Below are 22,005 nucleotides of genomic sequence, written 5' to 3'. Positions count from 1 at the left end.
TGATTCCTCCCAGTGAAAAGCCACCTTTGTGGCATGTTTGTAGGAACAAGAGTGGGGTTTTCAGAGGCATAAAACATGACTCTGTACCGGACGTCCTTCCTTGCCTTTGAGACTTTGGGGGTTTGTGGGTTTTTTTGTTTGGTTGGTTTTTTTAAGAGGTGAATCAAGTACCTCCAAAAATATTTGACTGCCATGCAGCTTTCTGTGTGGTTCACTCCTTCAGTGCGCTGGCGGGTGTTCCCTTCGCTCTGCGTGCTCACCACGGTTGCTGCGTAGGAGCGAACACCGGCTTGTGCGTCTGCAGCAGGTGAGAAGGTCTGTGAGCGTGCTGGGGCTGGGGCAGGTGCTGGCCAGGGAGTTCACTTGCTTTTAGGGAAGTGCTGCAGGCATCTGCGGCCTTTTTCCTCTTTGAACGTTGCCGTGGTTTGTAAGGTTGGGGCCCACCACCTTTCCTAGGGTTAGCTGTTATTTTGGGACATTTTTGGATAAGCAAGGAAAATGAACCAGAAGAACCAGGGAAGCTTTGGAGGCTCAACGTTGCTGTAGTACAAAGATAAAGGGTTTTGCTGTAGCGCTAAAAGCATTATTTTTGTACCATCTTAGAAAGTAAATGCTTGTCTCCGTAGGCAAGTAAAATGAAACTGAAGTTTGAATCAGTGGTTTGTCAAGGAGGGATAAAAATGTTCCTGTTACAATATAGCAAGTAAAAAGTGTCAGATGGAAAGGCTGGAGGTACAGGGAATGCCGGGGCTGGTCTGGGGTGCGGGTGGGCAGTGGGGAGGGCTGGGGGTGGAGGAAGCTGGCTCGGTGAAGCAGCACCTGATTTGGAAAGGAAGAATCAAAGATCGAGGTTTCACATACCTGCAGGCTTGGATTTCACAGCTTTAGGCTTGTGGCAGGAGGAGGGGGGGGGAGGGGGGGGCTGGTGCCAGGCGGCACGCTGAGCCTGGGGGGGGCTTGGTGTGCCCAGATCGGGGCTGCTCTGGCAAGCCCAAGAAGCAAATAAGCTTCTTTAAGGGATTATATTGTGAAAAGTAAGGTCTTGTGGAAAGAGGATTGAAAAGAAATGGGTGCGAATTACAACGTAAATGCTTTCATGTCTTCTAGAGAGCTGATGCAGCCTTTGCCTTCTCTTTCCTTCCCGTTTTCCACTTGCAGGAATGGTGTGAAAAGTCTGCTGGAAGGCAACAGTAGGTAGAAAGTTGTTTCTTTATCTGTATTTTCAGTAGGGGCTTCACACAGCACCGTTTAGCAAGAAGTTTAATAAAGGCTAATACCCTACCAAGCCTCCACATATGCTGCAGCAGATGAAACTTCATGGTTGTGCTGGTCCAGAATGCAGGGAGGCTTTTAATGCGGGAGCACCCGAGGCCCTTACGGAGGGGATCAGTGCTCCTGGCTGTAAAATGCCCAGCACCAGTAGGCAGCACAGCGATGCGAAGGGTGGGAGATGAGGCGTGGAGGTGGGCTTCACCTGGAAAGAGAGTGGCAGCACTGGGAGCATGCCCTGAATCCTATGGTTGGCATCCCCTCGTTCTTGTTACTAAACTGCCCAGCTTCTGCCACGCGAATCAATGAAGCAGCCATTCCAGTGAGATGACGGGACATCTGCCACTCTAATTGCCACAGCAGATGACAATCATTTACTCTGCTGCAGTCGTCAAATTCGGGTTTTGAGATGTTTTGTGTGCTGTCCAGGGAATGGAGGCGAAAATGTGTATTAATATAGGACACTCAGTTGCATTCTCCTTGCATCTGCCTCATGTGTTTTCTGGCACAGAGTTAACTATGAAACATTTTTTCTTCACCTAAAACTGTTTAAGTGTCTTCACAGTTTTTCTGACACTCTGGGTGAGGGAAGCTTAATACTTGTCTTGGGAGATTGAATGGCTTCAAGTAGTTCTTCTATTTTGTTTTGATCAGCCAAACTGCTGGCAGCAGCAAGGAAAACGCAAAATCTCCTCTCTGCTTCCCTCGGGCTGCGTCGCTGCGGCTGTTCTGGGGCTTGCAGAGGAACGTGGTGGTGAAGCGCTGAGGATGCCCCTGCCCAGATGTGGCACCTGCCGTGGCAGCAAGCTCCTGGGGCTGCTTCCCTTCCATCCCCAAGCAGGTAGGAAGCTATCGGGGAGTGGGCAGGGAGGTTCCATGGGACCAGCCAGCACGGGTGCGAGCCGTGCAGCCCCAGGAGGAGGAGATGTTTAGGGCAAATAAGCAGTCTGGGCACAGAAATACCCACCAAGCGTGTGGCAGCGTGAGGGGCAGGCATTTTGCAGCCCCTTCAGACCTGCACCCTTGAAAGTGGTTGCAAATGCATGCCTTAAAGCTTTCCTTTGCTCGGGGATTCGATGTGGTGTTGCAGCCTGGCTGCCTCACTATGGTCCAGTGTCATGCTGCTGCTGAAATGAATCAGTGTGAGAACTAATAATAAATCAGCAGATTTAGGGTCTTGTCTTTTTCTGGGAAGAGACAAGCGGCTGAGTGAAAGTATGCCTGTCTGCTGCAAGCGCCTGGCCGGCTTTCACCAGTCTCCTTACTGGTTTGTCTATGCAAGTCCAGCCCAGGCAGGAATGATGTGAGGAGCAGAACGGGGACCTCTGCAGAGCAGAGGAGAGCCAGGACCAAAACTGCGGGGCTGGGCTGGTGGGCTGTTCCCCTCCTGGGGGCTGCGTGAAGGATTCAGGCAGGGATAGAAAGGTTGAGTTCTATCTATACTTGATAGCCACACTGAAAGAAGTGTCACTCCATGGAGTCTCTTGCACCTCCCATGGCCTTGGAAAAAGGGGGATGGCTTCATGTGGGAGCTCTTGCCGTCTGGGTTTTATTGTGGGTTTTTTTTTCTCTTGGCTTGCCGGTGCCTCGTGTGTCCACTTGGTTCAGCGAGTGTAAAAACGCATCTGTGTTTGCAGAGGAGGGAGAACTTTGGAGAGGTGGTGGGATCTGAAAGTCCCACAGAATTGCACTTGCATGCACTCTGATTTATGGTAGTTTGTTCTAGTCTCAATCCATCAATGAAGGTAAGTTAAAGGTCCTCAAGTCTAAAATGAGTTTGCAGTTACTTCCTGACAAGTCAGCATCTCTGGTGAGCTGAGATGTATTAATAACATCTCCTCTACACATAAACAGTCTTACATTGCTTTGGCACTCAGGCTAATGCTGAATTACAAAATCTCCCATGGAATGGATGTTGTAAATGTTTAATTGATAATTTACCACTTGCATGGTTAGAGTGCCAAAGAGTCTTATGGATGTAGCACAGTACAGCGTTTGGTGATCCAGGGATGGTGCAGGGCAGCTGTCTCCAAGCCATGGCAGCCAACGGTGCCTGTTCTGCCCAGGCAAGGCCCCGCAGAGGCTGCAGGACCAGTCATGCTGTTCTCCACAGTCCTTAAAGGGCAACTAAGAAAGTGTGTGGGGCGAACACTTACGGGCTTGACAGAGGTGCCTTAAGGAATTAATTAAGCTCTGCAAACAGTCTGGAAGGGGGTGGTGGTTTGTGGATGATGGGGGAGAAACGAGCCCTAAAGAGAGCCAAACCCCAGAGCCAAACCATAAATGCAGCATTTGGAGTCTCTTACGAGTTTATTTCTCAAGGCAGCCTTGCTCTGCTGAGCCTCAGATGGATGGGAGTGACCTTCAGAAATAGCTGTGCTAATGTTTATTTTATCAGGACCCAGCTTCGAACCAGAGGAGCTGCTGGTTATTTTTAAACCAGGCATTGAGCAGCTTGAAGCCTGGCTCAGCAGAGCTGTGTGTAACAAATGCTCTTTAAAGTAAGGCTGTGCATCATCGCTGGCTCTGAGGAATGTTCCTGACAAGGGAAGGCAGCGCTGGGTTCATGCTATTAACTCCTTCGGGCCCCGCTGCTCCTTCGGGGCTGTCTGTGCTCTTGGGACTTGTGTCTCAGGGGTTGATGCTGCCCGAGCTGGGGGCTGGTGCGGCCCCACCGCTCCTGCTCCTGGCTGCAGGAGAGAACCCCCATCCTCATCTCTCCTGGAGTTCCTGTCCCCTTCCCAGGCCACAGGCTGAGCACTCTGGGTTTCTGTCCCTCAGAACTGCTTGTGGCAGCTCCTCAGCCCTCCCGTGGGCCAGACCTGGGAGGCATCCCCACTGCAGCCCATGGTGGTCCCAGCTGCGCGCTCTGGTTGCGTTCGAGAAAGCAGGATGGAGAGCGGTGGTGGTTAAACCTCCCCAGGGTAGGGGGAGAAGGACCACAGGGCCATCCTGGAAGAGGGTCATCTTGAAAGATTTTGTCAGCCAAATAACCTGCTGCCACGCACAAATCCTTGACCTGGCAGTGCCCACCCCAGCCACTTGCCTGGGGCAGAAGCTGAGGCTGGGGCTGCCCCGGGCTGAGCAGAGCCGGGCGCTGGGGTGTCTGGCCATGGGCACCCAGCCGGCCCTGGGAGAGGCCAGCAGCTGCACGTGGAGATGTTAGCTCATCTTAAACAGAAGGGGAAGCTGGAGGATAGGTTGTGCTGGGTAGGGAATGCTCCCAGCCCCCATCCACCCCGGATTGTGGCCGGGACAGGGGGCCCAGCCCCAGCCGGGTGCATGCCCACCGAGCGGGGACCCCGGCTGCTACAGACTGTCCCCCAGTTCGGGCAGGCAGTGCCTGGGCTGGTGCGTCCCCTCAGCCTGGGGCCGCTGCGGGTGCGGGAGCCCCTGGCTGCAGCTGGAGGCCATCAGTTCTGTAATGTTTTTTTATGGCGTTTGTGTAACAGGCAGGGAGGCTCTCACGATGTTTGTGGGGAGAAAGTGGGAGGGTTGTGCTCTGGGAAGTGCTTGACCCCCGTTCCTCCTGCAACCCTGCACTGAGCCACCCCTTTTCCCTCGCTCCCAGGATGGGTTTTCATCCTTTGGCTGCTGGCCTGCGCTTTCTTCGGCTGTGCTGGCAGCTGCCCGTAGGTAACCCTGAGAACCTGGGCGTGCAAAACCTGTTCTGATTTCCTGTATGAATTTTCTCTCTTCTTCCTTGTGCAGTTGCAGCACTGTGCTGTTTCTGCTACCGGAGAAACGCGCCAGAAACATGTGGCATCTGCCTTGGCCTCTGGGGCCATGCTGCCGTGGAGGCTGAGCACGGGTTTACCCCACGCTGTGGGTGCTGCCAAGTCGCAGGGGTCACGGCTTTTTCCGGGTACAACCCCCGAGCTGCAGAGCACCCCAGGAATGCCAGGGTGTGCTGGCTCTGTGGCTCAGGGCAGAGGAGGTGGCTAAACCAGGGCTGACAGCGTGGCTTTACTGCAGCAAAGTGCTGGCCACAGCAATAAACCCAAAGCCTCAGTGCTGGGCTGGGGGTGCACCCGCTTGGGCATTGGGCGAGGAGCTGCTGGGTGCCTCTGTTCCGGGAGGATGCTCAGGAAGAGCCGGGTCTGGCTTTAAAAGTGAAAAATAGAGTTTTTATTCAGTGCTGGCTTAGTTAACTCATGTCAAGGTAATGTCCCATCCCACACTGCATGCTGTTTGCAGCAACAGGAACGGTTGTTAAAGCGAATACCCTGCTCTACCTGTGCAGTAGGCTTATATGCAGTATATATTTATATAGCTATAAACAGATTTGTTGTATATGTCGGTAGCATATAAACAGCTTTGTGCTCACAGTATACAATCTTTTCTCTACCGAATGGCAATGGCACGCGTGGGCATGGCTGAGGTGCAGTCAGTGCTGGAGAAAGTTGTTCTGCGGTTTGGTTATGAAATCTGCTCTGCAGCCTGGGGCTGCCAGTGCTGCAGGAGGAGGAGGGGGCTGGCCATGGCCTGGCCGTGCTGGGCTCCAGGGGTCCCTGCTGCAGCCAGGCTGGGGGACAGGTGGGACAGGGACATTTCCACCCCACAGGGTGAGGGAAAGGTGATGAATCGAGCAGCTGCCTCAGGGAGCCCCCGAAGGCCCCATTGCTTCTCTCCCTGCAGCACCCAGTGCCCTGGGGAAGAGCATGGCACCGCAGCCACTGCGCTGGGGTCGCGCTAGGCTTTGGCAGTCATCCTTCCATGCGTCTCTGGGACCATCTTGGGCTAAAGCGAGCGGGGAGCTGGTGAGCCCCTGAGCAGGAGGAGAGGCAGGGTCTCTGGGGCAGCAGGGGCGGAGGTGGCCGCTCACTTGGGCTGGGGCGCAATGATGACATTGCGGTAGCCCTTCACCCCCATCAGCTTGTCACTCTCGAAGTCCACCATCAGCTTGCGCAGCCCCGCCTGGTATGGCACGAAATCCAGCCTGAACTTGACCTCAGCCTGCGGCTGCACGGGCTCCTCACTGCAGGAGGGCAGGGGTCAGCAGGGTGGCCCCTCTCCCTCCCCACAATCCATCACCCTCCCTGTGCCCACCATGCTGCCGAAGGGAGCTGGGACCCTGGGAAGCAGGGACCCCCCTGTGGTGTGGCCAAGCCCCCCTCCCCAGTGACGCACAGATGCTCAAAGCCCCTGTGCCCTGCAGCAACCAGCGTAGCCCCAGCTCCCACTGTGTCCATAGCGGAGCCAGGCCCCAGGGCTGCCCTCCCTGGAGGGCTCCAGGCACAAAATTCCACCCCATTCCCAACGGGAAAAGCTCTTACAGCTCCTTGATCCGCTGCCCGTCGGTGAGGCCGGTACCTTCCACCACGAACACGCAGTTGTTCAGGGGGTCTGTGAGGGGGTTCACCAGGCTGATCTCTGCCACCAGCTTCCGCTTCTGCATCGGCTCCCCTAAAACCTGCAAGCAGGAGGGGTTGGACCCCCAGCACTGCCATGCCTGGGGGCCATGGTGCTCCCCCTGCCACCCCGAGCCTGGTGGGGCTGAGGCAGGTCCCCGGGGATGCTGCTGAAGCCCCACCACTGTGGGGTTGCCCTAGGGCTTGGGTCACTGAGAGCAACCCCCCATGGTGATCGCAGCAACCCCCGTCAAGGGGAAGTGTTCCCCCCAGACCTACCTGGGACAGGGTCTGGGGCCCTTACCCTGATCTTGATCTCTGGATTCTGGATGTAGACATCCCTCATGGCCACGGCAATGTTGCCAGTCTGGTACTCTGTTAGGAGAGCCACCACCTTGATGAGATTGTCCTGGGTCAGGCTCTCCCTGTACTTCTCGTACAGGATGCACAGGGGCACGGTCTTCTCTGGAAGGGGAAGCAGAGTGGGGTCAGGACTCACCCCCTTCCCAGCCCAGCACCCACGGCCCTGCACTGGCACCCAGCTGCTGCTGGGATGCTGTGGGCTCCCCAGGAGCTTCTCCAGGTGCCTTGCAAGGATGGGGGAACTGGGGTCCCCGCAGCACTTGGGTCCCTATGTGGGGAAGGGGCATCATGAGGTGAGCACAGCACCATGAGCCCACAAACAAGCCTGTGCTGGGGGATGTCAATCCTTATCATTTCCAAAAGAAAATAGGTTATATTTAGCTAGCTGTCATCAAGCCCCAGATCACTGACGTTTCCCAAATGAGCCATTGACACTTGCAGCCAGTCAAGTGCGCAGCTGGGTCCCTGGGGTGCTGGTGCTGCTGCCACCCACGCAGGGATGCGCCTGCGCCAGGGCCCTGGAGGGGCTTTGCCAGCCCTCACAGCCGGTGGCGGGAGACAGCCCAGCTCCCTGGCAGCTGCCCTTGCTCAGCTCGGAGCCCTGTTTATCCCAAAGCCCTTTGGGGACTGGGTGGTCTTGTGCTGAGCGGGAGAGGCAGATGGCAGCCAGCTGCGGAGCTGTCTTGGGGAAGGACCCTGGGGAGGCCGTGACCACTGGAAGTGAAGCTTGGCGTTCCCGGGGCAGGACATAAAGGGCTGAGGCTGCGGGGAGAGGGACGGGCCCAGCACCGCTCCAGCTGGGCTCCCCGTGCCAGCATGGAGCGGAGGGGCTCCTGAAAGGCTGTGGTCTGGGAGTCCTGGGGTCTGCGTTCCCAAGCACATGCTGGGGGAAGAAGCTTCAGGAGCTCATAGTTAAAGCTTCAGAGAAAATGATGTTAGATTAACTTGTGGATGGGAACATTAAAGACTCTAAAGGCCAGCAGGGCCCCTCTGGTGGGCTGGGCACCATGTGGCCCCTGCTGTCCCCATCCAGCCCAGCAGAAGGTTCTGGAGCAGCTCTACAGGTGCTGGTACCTGCCAGCGCCGACGCCACGGGGAGGGCTTTGCCAGCAGGAGCAAAGGCAGCATCCTGCTCCGCAGCAGCAAAAGCAGGCACATTTGTTATTCCCTTAATGGATCTCAATAAATAGCAGAGAGCCGAGCGCTACATTTGTTACGGGCCTGGTTAGGAGAGCAGATTTTGGTGTAGATTAAAAATTAGGCTGTTCCAGGACAGCAGATGTATTACGTTTCTAAACCCTGAAGGGTCTGTGGAAAACTTGACATAAATCAAAACTCTGGTTTAATTACCAGGCGGTAATGGTAATTTGTAACAAAGTCAAAGGAAAGTTCAGCTGGCCTGCACCAGGACTGAAACGTTGCGCCCACACAAGGAGGAGATGCCGAGAGCTCCAGTGCTGCTGTGGCTGTCAAAACCCAGCACCCTCTGCTTCCCCCCAGCCTGGGACCGTGCTCTTGGAGCTGACCTGAGGTCAGTCCCGCTCTCCCTGCCTTGTGGGAAAATCCTGTTCAGAGACCAGCCTGGCCCGGCTCCAGCTTGCAAAGCAGAGGTGTATGGAAGAGCAAGAGAGGGATGCAGACAAGTGCAACAGAGCTCTCTGGGACAGCAGCCTTGGGATGCATGCAGCTTGCTCCCTGGGCATGATGGATGTAATGGCAGTGACTTTAGTCCTGCTCTAAATGCCTTTCCTGCGCCCTGCCTGAGCAATGTTCCGTATCCTTTCATCAAAGATTAAAAATCCACAGTAGTAGATAAATAAGGAGGAAGACCCCGAAGGAGGCATCGTTCACTGAGCAGCCTTGTGCTGGAGCTGCAGCTTGCACAAGCCCCCACCAGCCTGGGGCTTTGCCTGCCGAGGCAGTCGCTGGCAAATGGGGGTGACATGGCATGGGGCTGTCAGATGGAGAAGTGCCCCAGCACCATCTCTGGGTGCTGGCTGTCCGTGCTGCCCAGCCCCTGCCCATGCTTTAATGCTGCTGTTTTTCCATGGGATTAAACAAACTCTTCCAGTCGCTGCCCTGTGCCAGCCTAGAGCATGCCGACCTGGCGAACCGGTGGTGGTGGTACAAACAAGGGGATACAGGCAGAGGGAGGGGGTACCATCGCCCCTGTGGCACCGGCAGTTCTCATGCCAGGCTGGAGAAACAAGGATGGAGAAGGCTGCCAGCAAAACCTGCCCTTGGCTCACACCATGTTTTTGGGGAGCTGGTGCTGGCCCTCAGGTCCTGAGCGGGGCTGGGGGACTCTGTGCGAGCCTGAAGCCTGTCCTGCTGCTCGTGGCTCCCCACACCAACGGGACGTACCCAGCGCTTATTGTCGCTCAGCTGTCGTGTGCACGGAGTGGGCGGCTGTGACCAGGTTTCCTCTCTGGAAAGCTGTCGGCGCAGAGCCCAAACCCAGTGGCAGCGCTGCTTTGCTGGGGGGACCTGGCCCCGGCCCCCACCCCAGAACCACAGCTTCACTGCAGACCCTGGGAGCTGAACATGGAAAAATTGCTGACCTGACCCAGCCCTCACCGAAGCCTCCTGTCCTCACTGCCAGCAGATCTCTTACCTGCCCGGGGCGCAAGGGTGACGTTCAGCAGGTCCTTCATGCCACACTGGGGCCCAACAGTGCCGTTGTAGCTGGCAGTCCGGGCGCACAGCATGAGCCTGCAGACTCGCTCTGTGTCTGTGTTGTTGCTGATGGCAGCGAAGACATTGAAGTCGCAGCCGTTGTTTGCACCCTCCGACAGCTTGATCCTGACGTGCAGCCCCTCGTCGTCCTCCCCGAGAGAGCTCCTCTCATGCTCTGCCTTCGCAAACACTTCTCTTTCCTTTTCAGACCCTGTCGTGCATGAGAAAACACATCATTCCCAGGGGGGTCCGGGGGAGCATGGTCCAGGCTGCTTCTGCTCTCCTGGTGCAGTTGCATTAATTAATTGTTTCCCCGCTGTGTCCCAGCAGCCACCCCCACCCGTCTCTGCCCCCACTGCTGCCCCGTACCCTCTGGGTACTTGTAGTTGTGGGTGATGTCCTCTCTGCTGTCCCTGCCTACACTCTTGGTGCTGATGTTCTTCCCCACGAGCGAGGACTGGGTGCTTTTCTTCTGCGACCCATCGTGCTTCACCACCCAGTACACCAGGTCAGCGTTCACCTCCGCGAAGACGAAGGGAATGTCGTACTTCAGCTGCAGGTCGCCCTCCTTGATGGCTCGGACCGGGGCCGGCCCGCAGCAGAAAACCCCTGTAGGGAGCGGAGCCGCCATCACCGACCACCCAGGGTTTGGCCACCAGCGTGGTGGGACATGGCTGCGGTGGGGGGAGACCCCGCCATGTCAGAGGTGTGGGGCGGGATGCAGTGCCAGCGTGGGGTGTGCCGTACCTTCGCTCTTCTCCTGGGGTGTTGGGTCCAGCACCTGCCACCCATCGTAGCCGGGTGCCAGGTCTGGACGGGCCATCCAGGACTCTATCCAGCAGTGGAAGTTCCTGCAAGGGAAGCCAGGACAAAGGGGCCTCAGCCTCCCCCAGCACCCGCCGGGCTCTGGGGAAGTACTGGGGAAGAGTCAACACTGCCCTGGGGGTGGGCAAGCTGGGGTCCCACCATGCTACTCACCAAATCTTCTCCTTGGACTGCTGCAAGTCCCCTGACTCGTTGAGGTAGCGGTCAATGACCAGGTTGCCATTGGTGTCGTGGGCTGAGCTGTAGTTGGTCACCACCCGGCTGGGGATCCCCAGGCACCGCATGACTGCAGGGAGGCAGGGCAGGGTGAGGTGGGGTCCCGGGTTTGCACAGCCTTGGATTTGCACAGCTCCCACCCCATGGAGCTCCACGTTTGCACAGCCCATGGCTTGCACAGCTCCTGTCCTGGGCAGCCCTGGGTTTGCACGGCTCCCATCCCATAGAGCCCCAGGTTTGCACAGCTCCTGCCCCAAGGAGCCCTGGGTCTGCGCAGCTCCTGCCCTTCCCTTTCCCCCTTGGAGAGGTGCCTGGGGACTGATCCCCAGGACGAGCCAGTTCCTGCAGTCATCATGGGGCTCGGTGTGCTGTGGGCAAGATGGGTGGCACGCGGCACCGACAGTCTGCTGGGTTTTGATATTGCAGTAGAAAAAAGGCAAAAAAGCGGCTGTGAGCGCTTTTGAGGGAGTGCACGGGCAGCAGCGCACGGCAACCTCTTGTTTAATCTCACAGCTGCCTTTTACTGCGAGCGGAGCTCCCTGGGGAACAGGAGGTAGTTACAATGCTTCAAAGGAAAGCTATAAACTTCTGTGAGTTGCAGAAGATCCACTTTAGTTTTTCGCTATTTCTCTCCTCTAAAAAGGATCTCGTATATCTGTGATACATAAATGCACACATGCGCTCATGCATCCCTGCAAGTACAGCGCTTTTCTCAGGGCAAAATTGCACAAGTGTGTGCATGCATTTCACAACAGAAGCGAGCCTGGAATTTTTCTTCTCTTTTGCCCCAGCCCGACTGCCCTGATGGCAGTGAAATTATTTTTATTTCAGTGGATTCATGACTATTGTAAACTTGACCTTAAAGCTGCTTTTCTTCTGTGCAGTACATCCAGCTCCTCCCTCTCTGCTAATTGAAAAGCCAGAGCTCTTTTCTATAATTTTTTTCCCTCCGTTTCCTGAGAACTTAGAATAACAGAGAGCTTAATTGCTAAGCAATCATTGCAGGCTAATTGTAATCAGCCCTAGCGGTTCCCTCCTGCTGCAGCACAGGGAGCAGGTGGAGGGCAGGGAGACAGGGGGGACATGGGTGACCCCAACCTGCAGGGAAGGGGAGACAGGAGATGGCTGATCTCACCAGTACACGCCACAGCAGCGAAGACCCAGCACTGGCCATATTTGACGGGCTGGCACCCAAACTTCTTCCACCTCTTGAGAATATCCACGCTCCCGATCCAGGCCATCGGGCTCGTCCCATCTTCGTAATGGTTGTCCCACCGCCCCGCCAGCACCCCCAGGTCCTCATCATTACAATTTATCTGTGGCACGACAAGAGGGGCTGCGATGGATGGGGCAGGAGCAGGCTGGTGAGGGAGGGAAAGTGCCTTCCCCCAGCTCACACATGCCGTCACCACCTCGCCAACCTGGAGCTGTGCAAGAGCTCACCGGGATGCAGGCGATGTGGTGCAAGAGCATCTGTGTGCATCCCAGTGTGGTCTTACACCGCCACCGCCTCCGCCTACATCCCGAGTTGCTGGGGAGGCACAGGGTGGGAGAGTGGGGATGTGCTAACTGGGGATGGATTTGAGAAGCATGTCCTCCTGCCTGGGAGTTTGGGTGTGATTATCACCTGCAGCAGCCAGCAAGGAGCAAAGGCTGCTCCTGGGGTGGTGTGTGCCCACCTCTGCTATCTCTCTTCTCTTAGAAAGCTCTTACACGTGTATGTGATATAAGAGCAATAGCAGGAAAGGTTGGAAAGGGGATGTGAAACACCCCAGGGAGGGAAAATGGTGTGACCAGAGTGGGGAATGGCAAATGCCACCTCTGTCACAGTTGTAGTTGCAGGCTGTAGCTGGGGGGACAGCAAGAGGGAGGTTTGCGCCCCAGGGGACATGGGGCCACCCCTCTGGGTGCGCTGGTGGCCAGAGCTCTACAGGACTCACCATGGCACTCATCACCCTGCCGATGTACACGGGGTCATTGCGGTGGGAGCAGTCCTGGTTCTGGTCCCTCAGGAATTTGGGGTTTGTGTCTAGCAGCTTGAGGCAGATGGACAAGACGTCATCCTCAAACTGGTGCAGAGAGGGGAGACAAGGTGTGTGAGGCCCCCCTGGCACACGGAGGCTCTCCCGCCTCACGCCCTGGCTCACCACGATGCCCCTGCAAGCAGAGCTGCCTGGCACACAGGGGTCACGCATCTCCAGGGTCCTCTCCCCGAGCCAGTGCCTGCTAAGTGACATCCCCCATTTGTGCCACCGTGACAAGGGGTTGGCGCTGCAGCTGGTGGGGCTCAGGCTGTGAAGCCCAAGGGCGAGCTCCTGCCCTCGCGCTGGGGCCAGATCCTGCTCCCTGCAGCCACCCCTGCACCAGCGTCAGGCACGGAGCTGACCTTGGGGAAAACCACCGATTTCCCATCACCGGGTGACTCACAGCCCTGCCCTGAACCGAGTGCTTGTCCTGCTCCTGCCAGCCCCGCAGACCCTCTGGGAGAGCCCGGGGCTTGGGGGGGCGGCTGGGGGTCCCCTGTGCTGGGGCCCAGTGGGGGGGGGGGGCTGCATCTTGGGGCACGGCTGCTGCCTTATCGGCATGGCCAGCATGGCACCAGGGAGTGTGTTATCGGGTGCTGGCTCCCGGTGCAGCGTGGCCACCCCGATTAGGAGCGTGCGGCCCCAGGGCCCCCAGGAGCCATGCAAGAACGCTCCCCTCACCCTGCCACGCTTTGAAGTCAGCACGTTCCCTTCTTGGAAATGAGAGCTTGGCTTGTTTGTCCCACGGCTGCATGGCGGGGCCAGATCATCCCCAAGGTGCTGGCCATGTTCGGGGCACACATGTGGCACCAGCCCCTCTGCCCTGCAGTGCCAGGGCTGCACGGAGCTGGGCTTGGCCGGGGGTCCCGGGGCTCCTGGGGGCCATGCCCCACTCACCTGGCCAAAGTTCCAGGGGACAGAGGTGATGTAGTCACAGGTGCCCTGGTAGATGAGACCCTGCTGGGACAGCACGTACTCACAGCGCTCATCCTCGTCTCGGAGGAAAACCGTGTCCTCTGCGGGGAGAGCAAGAGATGGGGAGCAGGCTCTGTCCCCCCCCGCCTCAGGGCTCCCCCCTCCCCAGGGACATGCCCGGCAGTAACAGGGGATGTGTCTGGTGGGAAATGAGGCAACAGGGCTGGAACTGCTCCCGTCTGAAAAAGCTGCTGGAGGATTTCAACGCAGCTTGATTTGAGCTGATGGGAAATTGTCAGCAGGCTTGTGATTCCTTCTCCATTCTTCCTCATTTCTCCTTCCTCCCTTTTATTTTATGGAGTTGGGTCTTTTCCCAGGAGGGGAGACCTCCCTGGTGGGAGAAGCAAGCAGTGGGAACTGGGAGCACTGGCTGAGATCACTGCTGAAGCCATTTTGCTTGCACAGCAGTTACTGCTGGAAAAATCACTATTTACTGGAAATATTTTCAGAAAAAAACCCAACACATAACATCCCCAGCACCAATGCTTGGCACAGTGCTGGGTGAGCGAAGCTTCCTAAAGCTCCTTATCTCGGCAGAGCCGACACGGAGCATTGGGGATTCAGGAAACGCCATGTCAGCCAGGTCTGCCGGGGGAGCCGAGAGCGGGGCAGGGGGCTGCTCCTCGGGGCAGAGGAAGGACGTGGATAGATGAAAATCCCGGCTGTTGTTTGCACAGGGTCATTCCACCCTGCAGCACGGAGCCTCCCTTCTGTGTCAGGCTGCCTGAGTTTCACCGGGACAGGAACACCCAGGGCTGGTCCCCGAGCCCACAGCGGGGTGCTGGTCCTGGGGCTGGGGGTGAGGCAGGCAGGCAGGGCCAGGTGGGGGCAATCGGGGGCAATTAGGGGCTTTTCTTCTGCCCAGTGCCCAGCTGGGAGCTGTTCAGGGCTTCACACCAGCACTGCAGTGGTGAGCTCCGATGGGGCAGCTCGGGTAGGGTGTTTGGGGGGCTGGCAAAGGGGCTGTGTGTGTCCTGGGGTAGGGGACTGTGCTCATGGCCCTGACCTGCTGTGGGGACCATGTGGAGGTGGAAGCAAAGTAGGGATTTCTGCTTAGACATAAGCTCAGGGCAGGGCCTGGGGCACTTGGGGTCTGCAGTGGTGTGAGACCCATGGGGATGCGCTGCCCCAGCAGAGCTGGGGGGTGGCTTGTGCTCTCCTTACCCGGGAGCCCCAGGTCTCAGGAAGGTGAGAGCCTCACCTGGGTGCCAGGCATTAAAGAGCAGAACGAAGTGGCCTATGTGGCAGCTGGTGCCCTGGTAGCCGGTGGAGGTCTCCAGCGTCAGGCTGTAGCGGCCGATGCAGGCGCTGGCAGGGGAGCAGAGCGAGATGGAGAGCGAGTCCCCATCCTGCTGCTGGACCACGGCGCTCCAGCCCGATTCTTCTGGGAAGTCGGTCACGGCAAAGTGGGATTTGGTTCCCGACGTCTCGATGGGGCAGGGCCCTGCCAAGAAGCAGCACAACAGCTCTCCCAGTGCTTGTGCCAAGGGGACCTGCCCCGTGGTGCTCCTGTGCCCCCTGCCCTGTGGTGGCTGCCCAGACCTTGGCTCTCGCAATACAGGAATGGTCACTGGTTTGTTGGGTGCTGGGGCCACAGGGCAGCCCAGCCGCAGGAAGCTCAGGCACATCCCTTGCTGTCTGGGAAGGGGCAGCAGGGAGGGGGACTCACCCCACATGTGCCCCAGGGCCAAGAGAGCAGAGGGGGTGCCCCCCCTTCCCACAGAGCCATGCCTCCTTCCCGAGGCTGCACCGGGGCCGCCAAGTCCCACTGCAGCCCGGTCCTGCTGCAGCCCCACGTGTGGGAGTCCCGGCTGCAAACCCCAGCGCCCCCATCACCACCGGGGTGCTCCTGGCAGGAGCCCCACTACATGTGCGCAGCCTCAGGCGTTGCTGCAAACATCCCATGATTAGCGATTACATCAGTGGCTGCAGCGCTGGAGCCGAGGACAGCGTGATCCCGGCTGGCCCCTCTGAGCAGCAGCTGCACCCACGCCACCTGCATTGGGCCGGCTCCCAGCACTGCTCCACTGGGGACCGGTGACAGCCAGCCCAGCCGAGCACGGTGTGGTGGCAATGCCAGTGCCTGTGCAGGGCTGGCCGGCAGCCAGGTTGGTGGTGCCACCACTGTCCACTCCCCCGTGCCAGGCGTGCAGCCCTGGGTGCCCTGCCAGCCTTCACCCACGGCATGGGCAGGACACTAGGCGAGTCACCAAAAATACTCATGAACTCATGAGAGTGACACAGTTTCTCCTCTCTGTCCTTTCGGGGAGGCCGGATTGAGGTAACCGTGTCCTTTTGGCAAGGGTCAGCCTGGCGCTGCTGTGGGGATGAGCAGCCACAGGAGCCTGCCTCCTCCTCTTCTTCTTCCTCCTCCCTGCCTGCAAAGCCCACAGCATCCCCGCAGGCACCTGAGCAGGGCTCTTCAAACACGGCTGCTTTAGAAATACAGGCTCTAACTGTGCACGGAGCCATTCCCCTCCTTCCTGCCATGGCACATGTCCTCAGCTCTGCTGTCCCAGGGTGAGGTGGGGTTCACGTGTGGCAGCCCCTGCCCCACCAGGGCTGCGGGTCCCGATGCAGTGATGGACGTGCCGGGGCCACCTCTGGGGATGCAGCGTCACCACATGCCTTTGTAAGACCCAGAGCACCTTTGCCCTTTTTCTGCAAGCGTCCGGGCTGCACTCCAGCCCCATGGCAGCTGCCGTCAGCCTCTGCCTTCACCCTAGGAGGCTGCGCCGCGGGGGCTCCTCCTCGCTTGCAAAACCAGCTGGGGATTGCCCGGGATGCGGCATGGCATCATAAAGAGCCGGTGGGTGGACAGACCCCTGCCACAGCTGCCTTGGGACTGGGAAGCAACAGGGGAGCTGCTGGTTTAGGTTGAAGCTGGGTGGTGCTGGGTTCATGTTTGTGACCCCATGGCAGGACTGGAGCTTTTTTGGGGAAAGAAGTAGAGTGTTTGCACTGCAAGGAAACCCGGGTGCAGTTTCACTTTGAATTCTGGCCTGGTTGATGCAGCAGGACACTGTTGCTCCAAAATAATTCTTGCCCAAGAAAGTTTCCTCTCCCTTTGCTCCGAGCTGGCAGGGGCCAAGCCCCTGCCCGGTGGCTGCACCGTGTCCCTGCCACCCTCAGCAGGCTCTGGCCAGGGCTGCAGCAGCAGCCACAGAAGAAGCCCCCAGCGTGGAACCCCAGGGACCTGCTGGATGCTGTTCCCACATACCATCTCCGGTACTGCTCGGGGAGGCTCAGTGGGAATGTTTCCTTTCCTCCAGGGTTTGTGTTTCCTGAGCAAACCCCACTCTGGGGATGCCTGAGTGACGGGGTGGCTGGGTAAAAGGACCATCAGCAGAAGTGCTGAGAAACCCTCTGGCTGAAAAGTTTGGCTTTTGCTGGTGTTTCTCAGAAGGGCAAGAGACTTGGGTGGGTTCCCCGGCCTCAGCCAAGGCACTTCCCAGTGAGCCATCAGCTCTGGCATGGCCCCAAGTCTGGCTCAGCCGTGGGAGGAGGAGGAGGAAGTGGCAGGTTTTTTGTTTTATTTCTTTATTGCTTCCCTTTGGCTCTTGTTAAGGAGCCAAGTTTCCACCTTTTCTCTCTCAGTATAAAAGCTGTGCATGGCACCAGCTTCTGTCGGGAGGGGACTGGGACTGTGTGAGATGGGTCGGGGGCCTCGGCACAGCACCCACATGAGCACGGGGCAAACCTGGGGCAGAGGGCAGCTTGCCCTGCAGCAGATGCTCACTCACGACGTAGGGCATGGTGGCACTCACCTGTCTCGACGTTGAAGGCGAGTTTATCCACCCCCTCCTCGTAGCCCCTGCCTGAGAAGTGCAGGGTGATGATGAAGGGCTGTCCCCGCCGCACCACCAGCTGCTGGCAGCCCATCTCTGCTGTCCGGTGCTCCCGGCCGTTGCGCTCGCACTGCAGGTCCCATGTCTCCAGCACCAGATCTGCAAAGGCAGAGTGTGTACAGCCATCCCCTCTGCCGTGCTGCTGGCCTCAGGGCTCAGCTGTGCCCTGCACACGCAGCCCCTGCACCTGGGCAGAAGGGGTTGCTGTCAGCCCTGCATTTGTGGACCTTGGTGACAGGGTTTAGCAGCCTCCTCTGCCCAAGCTGCCCTGTCTGCCCCTGGTACGTCCGGCATAGCCCTGGGCACCACGGCCATGCTGGGCTCTAAGCATCCCTCCTGGAGGGCTCTGCAGGCTGGGCTCACATCGTATGCTGCGACCTTGCCAGGGCAGGGGCAGAGGTCCTGCAGCCAGCTGGCAACCAAGCTCTGTGCCATATTTCTTGTGCTGTGGTGCTGCTCTCCGCAGTATCACCACAGAGGAGGGGCACCATGTGCTGCCAGAGCTGTACCAGGTACATGGCTCACAGCAGCCAGCACTGGAGCAAAGCCCAGTGCCCACCTCCGCTTTCTGGGAAGCTTGGGGCCCGTCGGCTGGGGATTGCTGTATGCGTGCCCCCACCCCAAATGAGAGCCGCTGAGCCCAGGGAATGTTAGGGATGGCTCTGTGCCTCAGCCAGGCTGAGGGCAGCTCTCCACCAGCTTTACTGTTCTGTGACTGCTGACAAATTGGTGTGACTGACTGTAAAGTCCATGACAAAGAGGGTGTCTGATTACCCAGCCTCAGGCGCTCTGCCCTGCTCTGCCTCCCAGCCCAGCCCCGAGCAGACAACGGCTGCATCCCCGCCGCCCCAGGCGCTGCGCTGGAGCATGCGATATTGTTCATCATCGCTCAAGGCCAGTGACCCCCGAATGCTCCGCCAGCAATGCGTTAGTTGCCAGAATAAGCAAAAGCGTTGAGTGCAGGAGAGCATACAGCGAGCTCAGCACCAGCCAGGGACCAGGACGGCTTGGAGGGGCGATGCTCTGTTCGTTGCCCCTGTGCCACAGCTCTCCCTGGCTGTCCCCTTCCCGGTGCCAGCACGTGGTTGTCACCAAGCCCTCCAGAGACCAAGGCCCGATGGAAACAGCTGGCCCTGAGCTCACTGTTCCCCGAGCTAAATGGAAACCCTGCTCCTAGCTCTCTGTGCATGGGGACCCCACAGCGTGCGTCTGGCTCATCACTGGTTCCCACCACACTACTGAGAGCTGGGACTGTCCATAAGTAAGAGCAAAGTCCCTGGAGCAGGGACAGAGCACAGAAAGGTCCTTTTCTTTGCCACATCCCCCTTTGTAAGCAGAAACATGGTTCCATGCTACAGCACGTGAACTGCATGAGTGCAAACCTCACTGCCACGGAGCCAAACTTGTTGCAAATAAGCATATTAACAGAGCAGCACCGGGGCTCCTCCTTGTCCCAGTCACCCAGGCTTATCATCCTCAGTGGATTTAGCAAAAAGCAGATTTTTCAAAGCACAGGTGCCTCTTCCCGAACTGATCGGTGCCAAGAGGTGGGCGGGGAGGGGGCTCCAGTGCTGCCAGGGTGTGCAGGTAGCAGTGGGGTCCCAGGCACCAGCACACAGGAACAAGAGCTGCCTGGTGTGTAGCTGCTCAGCTCTGTGCCAGGCACCAGTGGTGCCTGTGTCAGTACCTGACCAGAAGGACCCACGCTGGCACCGCTGCTGTGGTGCCGGGAGCCCACGGAGCCAGGACAGCCTGCAGCACTGGAGCAGTGATGCCGTCTCACCTGGCGTGCCCGTCGGTATGGCACAGTCCCGTTCCCTGGGATGTTGGAGATGGCTCTGTGGGAGGCAGGGGGTTGTCCTTGCCCCCTCACACAAGCTCTGAAAAGCCACCCCCGTGGAGCGATTTCTGAAGGCCAGAAGCATTACATAACGGAGCCTCCAGAAATCCTCCTTAAACTAGGGTGGAACGTAGGTGCATGCCCCTAGTCCGGCTGTCAACGCTCTTCTCCAAGAGCAGTGAAAGCTTTAAATAGCACCGAACTTCGTGCTGCAAATAGTGGCACCGCTCCGGCCGCAGAGCCCTGTAGCTGCAGCGGGAGGGAAGGTGTGGACCCCGCACAGCACCGCGCCTTTCTGGTCGTCGCCGTCCGCTGTTTCGGTCTGTCCCGTTCCCTATGGCCCTTGGCGAGAGCCGGCAGGGCGGCGAGCGGCTCTTTTGCCGGGCAGTGGGCGAGCGGCCAGCGGCTGCCGGTGCGGCCGAGCCCCGGCTGCGGGAGCGCTGCGCTGCCGGGCAGGTGCCGGGGCGGCGGCGGGGGGGGCGGGGGGAGGGCGCCCGGGGGTGGGGGGCTCCCGTGGGCCGGAAACCCCGGGCGCTGCGGGAGGGGGTCACCCTGTGGTCTTACCTTCGGCCATGGTGCCCTGCGCTGGGGTCCCGGTGCTGGTCCCGGTGCTGGTCCCGGTGCCGGGAGCTGCCCCTCAGCGCCCGCCACTCTGCCCCGCCGCCCGCCCCGTTTATAGGCGCCCGCTGCCGCCGTGCACACCCCCGCGGCCGGGATGGCGAGGGAAAAAAGGGAAAACACAAGTTTCCAAGAAACGGCGTGGTTTCGGTCCCACCTATTTAAAAAACCACCTCCCCAACAAAAAAACAAACCCAAGCCTCCGGGGGCTCGGCTCCCCCTGCCCGCCCTGCGCAGCCCCTCGGCCCCCCCCACTCCCCCCTCCAGCTGGGGCTGGGAGCGCTGCCAGCTCAGGGGAGGGGACAAAAAAAAAAATAGGGGGAGGAGAGGGGCTGTGCAGTTCACACCGAGGTGCCAGTAACTTGGGGAATGTTTTCTCCTTATAAAGTTTTCTTCCCCCGTGCCTTATCTCCATACCCGGACATCTCTGGCTGCTCGGCACTGCCAGTCTCCCTTCCCGTAAAGGCGGCCCTGGGGGGCGTTGTGACCAGAGGGAACATGCTGGAAACCTCTCCGGGACACGGTGCCATGGGGAGCAGGGACCACCGCTTTCCCTGGCAGCCCTCACCCCACACACTGGCTGTCCTGCTCCTGGCCCGGGATCTCTGGCCCCGCGGCACCGCCAGCGGTACCCCCTGGGGCTGCCTGGCCTGGGCTGTCCCTCCCTGTGCACCCCAAGCATGACCCAACACACCTGGGACCACCTTGCAGGGGCAGAGGGCAGAGACCCCACACCTCCATGGGGCCTTGGGGTCTTGGGGTGCCCTCGGTACCTGAGCAAAGGCCTGGCTTGTCATGAGTAAGGTCTTGAGAAGTTTCACCTCTGGAGCAGACTTTGTTCAGTTACTGCTTTTTCTTCATGGGATTTCAGCTGACCAGGGCTGGGACCAAGGACGGGTTTGTCCCTGGTGCAGCCCCATACCAACCCTCTTTGTGTGGCCCTTGGCCGGGTGCAGGACGCTGCAGCCCCTGTGCCAGAGGTAGCTGCATACTGGGAACCCTTCTCAGCGCAGCAGGTCCCCCCCTGTCCCCCCAGACCCCTCGACCCACTCCCTTCCCAGCGCCCAGGAGCTCTGGTGGATGGTGCATCACTCCAGGGCTGCTGCGGGTAACAAGAACCTTCTTGTGGATGGCAACGTCTGAAAGCGGCTGGGGTCCATTGCTTGGTGTGCTCAGGGTTGTCCCACAGGGCCCATGCACGGGGCTGTGCCCAGGTAAAGGCCTGCTGTCCTGGGCTGTCCCGTGTCCTGGTGTGCCCTGTCCCAGTCCTGCAGCTGGATCTGCTCCCCCCGCGCTCAGGGTGGTCCCTGCGAGGGGCCCCCAGCCACCAGCGATGCTTCCTGCTCGGGCATGCTGGAGCACTGCGCCGGGAGGGTTTGCAGTGAGATGTGCAATTCCTCCAGCTCCACAAGGGCCTTTTTGGTACAGACAGTGTCACGGTAAGATCTGAGCATGCCAAGAGCAGAGACCCAGGAGAAGCCCCGCGAGCTGGGGACTGCTGGTGTGGCTGGGCCCCGGCCCCGCTGTGGTGGGCACACGGCCGATTTTGCAGCAGTGTTACCCAGCAAGGTAGTAGGCAGAGGGGCTGGAAAGGCAGCGTCCCGGTGAAGGAGCTGAGCTGGTACCAGCACTGCAGCCATGGCTGGGGGAGCCCCATCCTTCGTTACCATCTGCCAGGAAGGTTGGGAGGAAGGCTGGAGCGAGTGCAGCAAATCCTTGCTGAGGGACATCTCAGGGCAGGTGGTTTTAGTGAAAGCTGTCCATGCACTGCTCCACCACGTGTGTGCACAGGCTGGGGGTGTGCAGTGGCAGTGCTGGGGGGGACCACCAGTGCTGGCACAGCCCTTCTCACCCCTGCAGCTGCTAACCCAGAGCTGTGCTCACCTCATCGTGGGATGAACTGTGCAGGTACTGCCTGTATCTGTGCCATTACTGCCATGGGGTCCCGCTCTCCTTGCTCAGAGTCAGGAGTAGCCTCTGAAAATGTCATCCTCTTCCTC

At 58.9% G+C, this 22,005-nt stretch overlaps 1 protein-coding gene across 2 annotated transcripts; it reads right to left on the bottom strand.

Moving 5' to 3' along the window:
* Positions 1 to 5,374: 5,374 nt before the first annotated feature.
* Positions 5,375 to 20,224, bottom strand: TGM2 (transglutaminase 2). 2 transcript variants are annotated; one of them, XM_055722049.1, is made up of 13 exons: positions 19,952 to 20,224; positions 17,467 to 17,646; positions 14,901 to 15,143; positions 13,622 to 13,740; positions 12,641 to 12,769; positions 11,836 to 12,016; positions 10,638 to 10,770; positions 10,407 to 10,510; positions 10,029 to 10,268; positions 9,598 to 9,870; positions 6,925 to 7,085; positions 6,546 to 6,682; positions 5,375 to 6,247 (listed from the first exon to the last, which is right to left on the bottom strand). In XM_055722049.1, the coding sequence occupies exons 1-13, from the start codon at positions 19,959 to 19,961 to the stop codon at positions 6,091 to 6,093; spliced, it is 2,067 nt and encodes a 688-aa protein (XP_055578024.1). In that variant the 5' UTR covers positions 19,962 to 20,224; the 3' UTR covers positions 5,375 to 6,090. The 2 variants fall into 2 exon arrangements, with proteins under 2 accessions (XP_055578024.1, XP_055578023.1); XM_055722048.1 differs by lacking the exon at positions 19,952 to 20,224 and adding an exon at positions 19,235 to 19,765.
* Positions 20,225 to 22,005: the final 1,781 nt, after the last annotated feature.

The sequence above is a fragment of the Falco cherrug genome, chromosome 10, assembly GCF_023634085.1.
Source record: "Falco cherrug isolate bFalChe1 chromosome 10, bFalChe1.pri, whole genome shotgun sequence".
Lineage (NCBI taxonomy): Eukaryota > Metazoa > Chordata > Aves > Falconiformes > Falconidae > Falco > Falco cherrug.
The sequence above is the reverse complement of the archived record's forward strand: the minus strand, read 5'-3'. Positions and strand labels throughout refer to the sequence as shown.

Excerpts from the sequence above, each read along its gene's own strand:
- TGM2 (XM_055722048.1), bottom strand. The coding sequence starts at position 19,472 with ATGCTTCTGGCCTTCAGAAATCGCTCCACGGGGGTGGCTTTTCAGAGC. Across the intron at positions 12,770-13,621 it reads TCCCCTGGAACTTTGGCCAG|TTTGAGGATGACGTCTTGTC; the intron begins GTGAGTGGGGCA and ends TCTCTGCACCAG. Across the intron at positions 7,086-9,597 it reads CACCCTTGCGCCCCGGGCAG|AGAAGACCGTGCCCCTGTGC; the intron begins GTAAGAGATCTG and ends TTCCCCTTCCAG.